General features: G+C 41.6%; 1 protein-coding gene across 3 annotated transcripts; it reads left to right on the top strand.

The window, feature by feature from the left end:
* The first annotated feature begins 322 nt into the window (after positions 1–322).
* Positions 323–11,457, top strand: Trappc6b (trafficking protein particle complex subunit 6B). Of its 3 annotated transcripts, NM_001106733.1 has the most exons (6): positions 367–625; positions 3,059–3,126; positions 4,465–4,582; positions 5,903–5,986; positions 10,018–10,111; positions 10,916–11,457. In NM_001106733.1, the coding sequence occupies exons 1-6, from the start codon at positions 545–547 to the stop codon at positions 10,945–10,947; spliced, it is 477 nt and encodes a 158-aa protein (NP_001100203.1). In that variant the 5' UTR covers positions 367–544; the 3' UTR covers positions 10,948–11,457. The 3 variants fall into 3 exon arrangements, with proteins under 3 accessions (XP_063117748.1, XP_038967906.1, NP_001100203.1); XM_063261678.1 differs by having other exon boundaries at positions 323–625; positions 10,018–11,456; XM_039111978.2 differs by lacking the exon at positions 10,018–10,111 and having other exon boundaries at positions 324–625; positions 10,916–11,456.
* The last annotated feature ends 288 nt before the right edge of the window (positions 11,458–11,745 follow it).

Genomic DNA, 11,745 nt, shown 5'->3' with positions numbered 1-11,745 from the left:
GGCTTTTTACGTTTCAGGCCTCTGCATCCTGAACTAAAGGCTTCTGCACTACCTGGCCAAAAAAAACCAGTATCTTTCTGTAATTTATGCTGGTCTCCAACTAAAGGCAATCCTCCCGCTTCAGCTCTCAGGGTGCTAGGATTATATGCATGAACCACCACGCCAGACTTTCAAGTCAGACCCTTAGTTCTTTATCCTCTAGCCCCATGCGCCTTGACTCCGCCACATCCCGGATAAAAGGCTTTTTTTTATCTGAGCACTGGCAGCCTTGTTAAGTACCAGCCCACCTAGCGTAGAGCAGGGTGCCGGAAGTTGCTCATCCCAGCCCGGAAGTTGCTCACGCCCCACACCCTGCCGGAACGCCGGGTGTGGGGTTGTCATAGGGTCTCAAAGGCCCAGTGGCGGCCGCCCTGGGGAGGGGCGCGGTCCACAGCGGCCTTAGGACCGGGGTAGGCCGCGGCGCACAGCGTGCGACGCGGGGTAACGGGAACCTCGAGTCCCGCACTAATTGGAGCCGACTCGGCGCTGGAGGGATCGGCGGGAAATGGCGGACGAGGCGTTGTTTTTGCTTCTCCATAACGAGATGGTGTCCGGAGTATATAAGTCCGCCGAGCAGGGGGAAGTGGTGAGTGCCGCCAGGCACCCTGGGGTCATGCAGCGACACTTGCTTCCATTCCTCTCCCGCCCCGCGAACGTAGACGCCCAGTAGGTTAGACCGAAGTGGTCCACCTAGAGGCATCCCACAGAATATAATCTGTCTGTCGGCTGTCTCCTCCGAGATTGAATCTTTCATCCATTTCTGTTTTGTCTTCAGTTTGGTGTGTTCGTGTCCGTATGTTCCTTTGAGTGCATGCCGCAGAATTTTATTCTTGACCTTGTTAATATTTACCTAGAGTTTAAATTTTACCGAGAGCTGATTTTGACATTCCTGCCTATTTCCTGCTGCTCCCAACAGTTTTAGAGCCCCACTACAGACTGTCCCTGGAAGACCTTTCTCCTATCTTGATTCAGGATACCACTTTACACAACTCCAGGGCCAAAGCCTGAAGAACCTTGGGGTTAAAGCAAAGAAACGTTGCAAGGTTTTTAGCAACAATTATGAAACCACTTAAATTTATTACTTAAAATACTTAGTGTTCATTAAGTCAGAGCTGGTTTTAGGAGTTACTTTCCAAGATGACTTTCCTATTCCAGTGGTCTCTGTGACTTCCACTACAGCATTCCATGGCCAGAGCCAGGAGGTGCCTGAAGGTTATGGTGCAGCCCACCCTCTTCAGCTTCAGAAATCTCAAAGTTGACCTCAAGACTCAGGCTTGGCTGGATAAGCAAGTGGATATGCAGATAGATCAGACACCAGGCTGTTACTGCCTCTGATGAGTACATGGAACCCCTAGATGATGCAGAAAACATTCTTAAAGTCAAGAAAACAACAAGGTCTCATACTCAAAGGAGATAATATCCGTCTGCTACCAAGTGTTTTCCAGCTAGAAATGGTCAAGGAATCCAGTGAGGTAGAAGACAATGAGTGTTTTTAAAGGCATCTTCTATTGGGAGCACAGTGTATGTGGATGGGTATTGTCTGTGTACTGATTCTGTTCTTGGTCCCTGAGCAGGCCAGAAAGGTGAGAGAAGTTCTGGAGTCAGTTGTCTATTTCTGTCAGGTGGGTTCCAGGGCTCAGTGCATGTTTCAGTCTCTAACAAAGAGTCCAGCACCTTTACCCAGTGAGCCATCTCACTGGCTTTTTTTTTTTCCTTCTTCTAATTGAAAGAATTTTTTTATGTGTATGGATGTTTTGCTTGTATAAGTCTATACATTATTATCTATGCCTGGGGAGGCCAGAAGAAGGCATCAGATTCCCCCAGAACTGAAGTTACAGATGATTGTGAGTTGCCGTGTGGATGCTGGGAGTTGAATCCAGGTCCTCTGGAAGAGCAGCCAGAGCTCTTAAAGGCTAAGTCATGTGTCTTAGCCCCCTGCTATTGTTCTAAGCTCAGGAATAGTTCTGTTAGCTGTTAAGAGAAAAACAGCATGACGGACAAGCTATGTCAGCTGCTGCCAGGAGAAGGGAAATGAAAATAAGAGAGAACACCAATTTGGTTCATAGTAGTTAAGTAGACAGGCACGTAGCAAGTAGAGAGGGGCTTCAGAAAACTAGTGAAAAGCCCAGAGTCCTGGGAAAGCCTGCCTGCTTTGGGCCGGTATCTAAGAAAAAGTAAGAGAAGTAAAAGAAAAGCTTTCAGTAACTTAGAAAAGGGGCGGGCTCTCGGGCATTAGCCCCACAGTGCTAGGTGACGGAAGCAGCTGCAAGTGTCTGCCCCATTTTTTAAAACATACACTTTAAAATTTTTACGTATTTATCTTCTGCGCATGAATTTTTTTCTCCCCTGCGTGTTGTGCAACGAGTGCATGCCTGGTGCCTGAGAAGGCCAGACAAATGTCATCAGATCCCCTGGGACTGGAGTTATATGTTGTTGTGAGCTGTTATGTGGTGGTTGGCGATTTAACCTAGGTCCTCTGGCAGGGCAGTCAGTGAATTTAACTGCTGAGCCATTTCTCTTAGAATGTATGTGTGCATGTGCGAATGTCATCTTCAATTTATATTTTAGCATTTCAAAATTGTCACTGTATATACTAGCGGAAGACTCCCCTGATAAAGGTGCCGGATTCCTGGGACCCACGTGGTGGTGGAAGTAACAAACCAGCTCAAACGGTTTGTCCTCTGACTCCCACATGTGCATTGTGAGCACATACAACACACACACAAGTACATGTAAGACAAATTTAGGACTGTTAAGTTGCCTACTTACAAAGGATTTCTTTACTTCCTGAGCCTCATATGATGGGAAGAGAGAACTAATGCTCAGAGGTTTCCTCTTCCTTCCACCTGGAGCATTTCCGCTCCACCCCTCCACTGAGCCAGCAGGGTTGGTGCCAGTGCCTGCCTGTGCCTGCTGAGCCACCTTCCTGTCCTCTGAGTTTTCTGCTACTGGTTTAAAATACACATGTCTTAGGAGTCTAAGAGTATTCAAAATCACTTTTTGTTTTGTTTTTTAATAGGAAAATGGACGGTGTATTACTAAGCTGGAAAACATGGGGTTTCGAGTGGGACAAGGATTGATAGAAAGGTGAGCAGTGTGGATTTGAGAATTTTCTTCCAGGTAGGTTATGAACCCAGAAGATCCATTTCAAACCATTGCACAGAGCATACTTTGATTTTAATTCCCAGTTTTTAATTTTCATTGTTATAGTTGATAGATTGAAAATTACTGTTAAGGGGCTGCTGGTATATCAGTAGTAGATCATGCGTTGTGCAAGCACAAGGCCCTGAGTTCCATTACAGAAAATAAAATCCTCGTTAGAACTGGTCTTAGTTAAATTCTGTTTATGGACATGGCCTTGTGTGTAACCTATCTGGGTGCCACATAACCACTCTTGTGGTCATCCCCAAGGACTGGGATTGTAACTGTTCTCTGGATGCCCAGCTTCACTTTCTATGTTTCGGCAATTGAGGAAGACCTGGTTTACATGTATAATTTTTATTTTTTTAATTTTTTTATTATTTTTTTTTTTTGGTTCTATTTTTCGGAGCTGGGGACCGAACCCAGGGCCTTGCGCTTCCTAGGCAAGCGCTCTACCACTGAGCTAAATCCCCAACCCCTACATGTATAATTTTTAATGAAAACAATAATATATTGAGATACCTATTTGCAGTCTCATTGCATTTTTTGCTTATGGCTTAGTAGATTTTTAAAATCTAAATGGAATTTTGTTTAACTGCATAGGAATAGAAAAATGTGTGTTTATGGGTTACGTTTTGTTTTTCAAGGCAGGGTTTTTCTGTGTAGCCTTGGCTGTTCTGGAACTCATTCTGTAGACCAGGCTGGCCTAGAGCTCACAAAGATTCTTCTGCTTCTGCTTCTGCTTCTGCTTCTTAAGTGCTGACTGAAAAGGCACGACACCATCACCTCACCTGGCTGGATCACTTATTTTTCCCTGAGTTTATAAATAGTTGAATTTATATTAGATAAATTTTACATAAAAATAATTCAGTCATTCATCTATCTATCCATCCATCCATCTATTTATTTTTGAGATAGAGTCTCATACTGTAGCCCAGCCTGCACTGGAACTAATGTAGCACAGGTTGACTTCAAACCTGTGAAGCAAGCGCAGCCTTCAGAGAGTTTAAATTCTAGGCCCAAACCACCATGCTCATCTAGGTGTCTTTTGCTGCTCATTTGATAGTTTGAAGTGTAACAGCAAGTATGGCTGGCTGATAGCTAAAAGTCTCTTGAGCTCCATAATCATATAAAGGCTGCAGACGCAGTGAGGTGAGATTGTGACTGTAACTAAATGTAGGAATTAGTTAATAATTTGCTCCTCTTGGGAGAGTAAGAAAAAAACTTCCTCCTTTGTTTTCTTTGGGAGAAATATATTGTATTACTTCTAATTGATCTTCTTAGGTTTACAAAAGATACTGCAAGGTTCAAGGATGAATTAGACATCATGAAGTTCATATGTAAAGATTTTTGGACTACGGTATTCAAGAAACAAATTGACAATCTAAGGACAAATCATCAGGTATTTAGATAAACCTTTGCTGTTGTTTCTAAGACCTATTTCTTAAAAGTCACTAAATGTTCTTCCTATCAGTTCTTAGCTGTTATTGTGTGTGTGTGTGTGTGTGTGAGTGCAGGAGGTGTTTCTCCAGGATCCAGTTCAGATTGTGAGGCTTGCGCTGCTCTTACTCACTGAGCTCTCTTTGTTGGCCCTTACTTTGTTATTTAAATTAGATTACTTTGAGGATTTATTTTTATGTATGTGCCTGCATACATGAAAGCATTTTGTATATTCAGTGCCCAGAATAAGGTCAGATCCCTGGCAACTGCAGTTACCAAGGGTTGTGACTGCAGTGTGCATGTTGGGCACTGAACCTAATCTTCATAGCTGAGTCATCTTTCTTACCAAACCACTAGAATTTGTTCTGAAGTAAACTTTATGTTCTTCTAATGTTATTGAGAAGTCAGTCTTTATGTCTAGTAGGGTAAAGTAAATAAGGAGAGGGCAGCAGTTCTCAGTAATTATAGCTATTTCTTTCCTTTAGTTACAGAAGTTGTGTTAAAATTTAAAATGTAGCAAATGGGGGCTGGAAAGATGGCTCAGTGGTTAAGTGCATTTATTGCTCTTCCAGAGGACCTGAGTGTCATTCCCATCACCCGTGACAAGTGTCTCAGAGCCTTCTGAAAGTTCAGCTCCAGGATTCAATGAGTCTGGCTTCTTTGGGAATCTGTGTGCATGCACACACATATACACATAAACACATAATTAAAAAAAAAATATCTCAGGTGCTCACACCTGCCCGTGATTCCAGCTCCAGGCTCCAGGGGATCTTTTCTCATCTCAGTGAGCAGCTGCACTAGCACATGCCTTTACACAGACATAAAGACACACACAGATAATTCAAAAAGATGAATCCTGGCTGGAGAGATGGCTCAGTGGTTCCAGAGGTCCTGAGTTCAATTCCCATCAACCACATGGTGGCTTATAACCATTTGTAACAGGATTCAATACCCTCTTCTCGTGTGTCTGATGCCAGCTAGAATGTACTCATATACAGAAAATAAATAATTCTTTTAAAAAAAATCTTAAAAAAGGACTTGCTTGGGTATGCGGTGGTTGGTTTATATTCTATTGATTATTTCTATTCTATTGATTGATTGATTGATTGATTGATTGATTGGCCGACTTACCTACCTGCCTAACCAGAGACTCAATCTGTAGCTCCCTGCTGACTCTGTGGTGGAATCGTAGACATGGGAACCGAACCTGCCTAGGGTGAGGTAATCTTCACGGACGCCAGGCTGCACTGACTTTTCATACTGCTTTTGTATTTTGAAACAGGGCATATATGTGCTTCAGGACAACAAATTTCGACTACTCATTCAGCTGTCTGCAGGAAAACAGTATTTAGAACATGCATCCAAGGTATTTAATGGAATTTGGTTTTGTACTGAAAAAAGGAATTACAGGGAAAATTACAAAATCAATCACAACAGATTCAAATTAAACATAGTGATTTTAGCAATTCATTGAGAAGCTTGAGTTCTTAAGTTTATGTTCCTTTTTCTTCTTCAAGGAGAGGGAAGTTTGTAGGCCCCCTTCCTCTTTTAGAGAATTATTTATTTTATGTATATGAGTACACTGTAGCTGTCTTCAGACACACCAGAAGAGGGCATCAGATCTCATTACAGATCTATTTATATGGTTGTGAGCCATCATGTAGTTGCTGGGAATTGAACACAGGATTTTTGGAAGAGCAGTCAGTGAGCCATCTTTCCAGCCCCAAGTACATGTTCTTAAGTAATCTTTTTATTAAAGCAGATCATTTTTTTCCTATTTTATTTTATTATTTTAGTGTACCAGTGTTTTCGCCTCCTTTAATACTGTGCACATTATGTGCCTAATGCCTGAGGAGGTGGTGAGTTCCTATGTGCTGGGAATTAAAGTCAGGTCCTTTGCAAGAACAGTAAGTGCACTTAGCCCCTGAGCCAACTCTCCAGCTCCCTCTTTTTTCCTTAACCAAATTAAAAATCCAAGTTAAAAGTGTCCATTAATAAACTGCTCCAATAAGTAGTGTTTACTTGTATCATTTTGTTCCAGTAAAAATAAAAATGGACCGGTGGTTACTGGATCTAGTGTGGCACCACACCATGCTACCCCAGGCATTCTATAGCCTAGCACGGCTTCCAGAACTGAGACTGGTTGTCTCTCTGCCAGCCGGGAACTTTGCTCACACCCCCTGTAGCCCAGTTTCAAAGCTCTAGAAACTTGTAGTTTAACAATTAGATTTATATGTTAAATTCTCAATCTATAATACGTCCAAACAATAAATTCACTGCCAATTAATAAAGATAGAAACCGCCCATGTAGACAAGATAAATTGACCCAGTCCACCTGGGTCTGGATCATCCTGCTCCGTGGTCTCCATCTTGATTTCTCCCGCTTCTCCTCCTGACCATCCTTCCTAGACATCCCCGCCTACCCTTCCTTCTCATCCAGTGATAGACTTTGCCTTTTCCTGTACCTGCTTTGCTGCATAATGACATCATTTTACACCATTTTGTTTAGGCCATTTTCTCTGCAACAGGAGACATGTTGACCATCAGCTCCTGTGTATCTGAGTCATGCAGTAGAGACCAATAAGAGAAACACTACTTCTGAGTGCCAGGAAATGCAGACTTGTTACTCATTCCTTAATATGATGTGGTCATGGGGTTGGGGATTTAGCTCAGTGGTAGAGTGCTTGCCTAGCAAGCACAAGGCCCTGGGTTCGGTCCCCAGCTCCGAAAAAAAAAAATGATGTGGTCACCTCAGTAAAGATACTCGGACATGCAGACATTACCTGGGCCGAATTAGTTAACTTCAGAGTTTATCATCATCTTTGGTAGGCTAAAATGTTTAAGAACTGTAATTGTCATTTGTTTGTAAAAGTTTATTTTACATTAAGTATATCTATGTTTCTAGACCTTAGTCTTACAACAATATCAGTGAATAAACAGGTGGACTAAAGAAAAGTAACAAATTTCAGGTTTTTGCTGTTTCTTTTGCTTTGTATTTTTTCTTTTTGTTTTTTTGTTTGTTTGTTTTTTGAAGTAGAGACAGGATCTCACTATGTAGCCTGGCTAGTCTGATACTTGATGGTTAGACTAGACTGGCCTGGAACTCAAAAGAGATGGTCTGCCTCTGCCTCTGGGGTGCTAGGAATAAAGACCTGTGTCACTATGTCTGTTAGAATAACGAATGTTAATATATGAGTTCCTTCAAAAGAATGAATATATCTAGGGAAGTATAACTTGTTATTTATCTATAATTACTTGCTCATACCTTAATTTTTTTATTAATTTTTAAAACTATCATACAAAATAGGTTTCATGATTCCTCTTTTATGTACACTTTGTTCTTGCTGGTTTTCCTCGCCCCTGCCTCCCCCTCCCTGTGCTGACTCCACTAATGAAGTAGCCTGCCATCTGCCTTCATGACACATGTTTCATATTGCCCTTTTTTATTTCTCTCCCATATCAGAAATTGTTTGCAGATATAGTAATGATGTTTTTATGGTTAATATATATGTTTTGTTATTTTTCTTTTTATTAATCACATTTTACTATTTTTAGTTCTCATTTAACTTTGAGATATCTTAATTTCTTCAGCTTTGAAGAATGAGTTAATTTTTTTCTGGGGGACTGGATTGATGGTTTGGTAGTTAAGAGCCCTTACCATATAGCCCAATCTGATCTCCTGCTTTTAATAACCCTCTTGCCTGACCCTCTCCAGTGCTAAAATTATAACCAAGCACCAGCTTCATAGTTCTGCTATAAGGCTTTTGTGTTATTTTGTTTGTGTGTTTGAGACAGGGTTTCTCTGTGTAGCCCCGGCTATCTGAGCACTCACCAGTGTGTGTGCTGCCAATGCCTGGCCTAGGCATAAGTTTTAAACAAGATGAGATGTTTTCCTGTTTTTTTGTTTTTTTTTTTTTTTTTTTTTTGAGTTCTTATAATTCTATGTCCCTTCAAATGCTTATTTCACCTTAGTCCCTTCCAGCCTCCCAATACTAGGTAGGAGATAAAGGTTAGAGGAGAAAGGGGGCTAGACCTCTTTAGACTACTTGCTGATTAGGGACATTAAGCCCTTGGGGCAAGGCCAATCTTCCTCGTGAGAATGTCTTCAACTTCTCTTTGCTCACTTGACAGCGGGGAAACAACAGCAAGCAGGAGGAGCAGCACTTTTCGTGGAACACCCACCTTTCTCCCTCCAGGGATGGGCATAGTGGGTTCTGGAAAACCTCTCAAAAGTTCCCAGAATCCCAAACGTAAACTATCTGCAACTGGAAAATCCATGCCCCTGCTATCGAATGAGACAGAGAGAAAGCATAATCGCTTGCCTGACTCAGCCTCTTATCCCACAGCTGGGATTAAAACAAAAACATATTCACATAACTGGATTCTTAAAGAAATGAAAACTCTAGCTACCATGTGGTTGTTGGAAGCTGGCTGTGGTAGCACGTTCCTATAATCTCAGTACTTGGGAGATAAAAGCACAAAGACATAGTATGCTTGAGGCCTGACTGACCTATATGAGACACTGACTCAAAAGGTGAAAAAACAAAAAGAAAAGTGTAGAGTCTTTGCTTAGTCAGCTACATTTATAAGAGGGTGAAACAGGCGAGAAATGAGGACGCTAAAGTGATTAGAGAAAGAACTGACTAAGTGTTGTACTGCAAGTGTCTAGTTAGATCCCTGCACACAGCGTGGAGAACGCTTACAAGCCATGTCTGCTGTTCCGTGAACTAAATGAATTTCTCTGCTTTTGTTACTACACTAGATTCAGAGTCTTACTGTGCAGCACCAGATTGGTCAAGCTTAAATCATGTGTGCCCCTGCTTTAGTTACAGTTAGATTTACTTCTAACAGCTCTTTCACCATAGCTCTGCTGTTCCTTTCTTTTGCATTAGTGGTGTGTGTGTGTGTGTGTGTGTGTGTGTGTGTGTGTGTGTGTGTGTGTGTGTGTTGCGGGGGGGGGGGGTCCCTATATGTTGCTCAGATTGGCTTCCAGTTCTTGCCTCAAGAAATGCTCCTCCAGCCTTAGCCCGAGTATTGATAGTACAGGTGTGTACTACCATTGGCTTTTCATGCCTTTTTTCCTTTTGGTTTTGTGAGGTAGGGTTTCACTGTGTAGCTCTGGCTGTCTTAGAACTCACTGTGTAGTTCAGGCTAGCCTCCAACTCACAGAGACCTGCCTGCCCCTGCTTCCCGAGTGCTGGGGTTAAAGCCAGCGTCACAGCTCCTCCTCCCTTGCCCTTTGCTACTGCTCTCACCTCCTTGTCATCCTCTTCTTCTGTTCTCCCTTATAAACACAGCAGTGCTTTCTTGATGCCATAGCTTAAAAGCAGCTCCGTGTTTATCAGTAGCTTCATTGTTTCAGTAATAGTAAATCTTTACTTTTTCCCTCCTTTTTAGTATCTAGCGTTTACATGTGGCTTAATCAGAGGTGGCTTGTCAAACTTGGGAATAAAAAGTATTGTGACAGCTGAAGTATCTTCAATGCCTGCCTGTAAGTTTAATGTATTTGTCTTATATATACATATATATTTCACTTTCTCTTTTAAACCTAGAGGAAACTAAAAATGTTGACACCTTCACTTCAGTGTCCTGTATCTCACATTTATGTATTATCTTCTCCCTGAAGCTGCTAATGAAGAATAAGATTGAGTTGAATTTTACTGTATTACTTTTCTGCCCATTGACAAAGTAGTAATGAAATACTCAGACTCACCAAGCATGGTGACTCACACCTTCAATCCCAGCATTCAGGAAACAGAGGCAGGTCAATCTTGGTAAGTTTGAAGCTTGCCTGATCTGGTCAACATGCTGAGCCCCAAGCCAGGGCTACATAAAGAAAGGGAGGGAGAGGGGAGAGAGAGAGAAAGGAAACAGAGATATAGAGACAGACCTAGGATGTAGGAAAGACACCTCCTCATAAAACAGATAATTATGCGGTGGGCTAGACTTTATTGAATACCTTAAGGACTGTGAAAAGACCTCTGACATAGCAAGTTCTTTTTTTTTTTTTTAAGATATATTTATTTTATTTATAAGTACACTGTGGTTGTCTACAGACACACCAGAAGAGGGCATCAGATCCCATTACAGATGGTCATGAGCCACCATGTGGTTGCTGGGAATTGAACTCAGGAACTCTGGAAGAGCAGCCAGTGCTCTTAACCATTGAGCCATGTCTCCAGCCCCATAGCAAGTTCTTTGAGTGAAACGACTTCCTGAATAGACATGAGTATGTGTGCTTGATTTCCTTAGGCCTGAAGTCAAAGAATAATGGTTGGTTCTGCTTCCCTTTCAGGCAAATTCCAGGTGATGATACAGAAGCTGTAGAGTGAGGTGATGGCTCCTGGGCAGAGCATTGCGCGTCCTGATTTCACCTTCTCGTTGGATATCTGCGTTGGAGCAAATCGTTAGCTCTCCAGAGTCACTAGAGCAAATCAAAGTAGATACAGGTCCTTTGACATAAACTAACTGAACTGTTCAAAGCAATTTCAGTGAACTAAACGCCAAGATGCCAGGCTCTTCATTTTAAACATCTTTATTTCCGTAGTATGATAAGCATTTAACCATCAATTGGGAAGTGAAACTCAGGGTGTGTTGAATTGCTGTATAAAAAAGTACGTGTCAATCAGAATAGTTTGTGTTCAAATGACCAAAATTTGTTGAAGTATAAATCTGTTTTAGTTATTTAAAACAAACCACTATGTTAAATTAAGCTTCATTTTTATTGTATTGCTTATAATTTATTTCTGTCAAGAGAACTCCTATGCTTATATAAGGATTTCATTTATACATTGTGTATATATGTGTATATATAAATACATGCATTACTGTCTAAATTGCTTGAAAGTTTAATTTACTTTAATAGATTTCAGTCCTTAAGCTTCCACTGATTTAATCAAAGTGAAATGTAGATTAGTTTAATTGTGAATTTGGTAACTCTATTAGGTGGGGTGTGCGCGCTCGCGAGCTCGCAAGAGTGAGAGAGAGAGAGAGAGAGAGAGAGAGAGAGAGAGAGAGAGAGAGCGTAAGAGCACTTTGTGAGAGTATAGTAGGCCAGAAGATGGCGTTGGATGGATCTCTTGGAACTGAAATTAGAGATGATTGAGAGCTGTCCAATATGAGTGC

Source organism: Rattus norvegicus, chromosome 6, assembly GCF_036323735.1.
Source record: "Rattus norvegicus strain BN/NHsdMcwi chromosome 6, GRCr8, whole genome shotgun sequence".
NCBI classification, from domain to species: Eukaryota; Metazoa; Chordata; class Mammalia; order Rodentia; family Muridae; genus Rattus; species Rattus norvegicus.
Note: the sequence above shows the minus strand (reverse complement) of the source record. Positions and strands in the feature narration are given on the sequence as shown.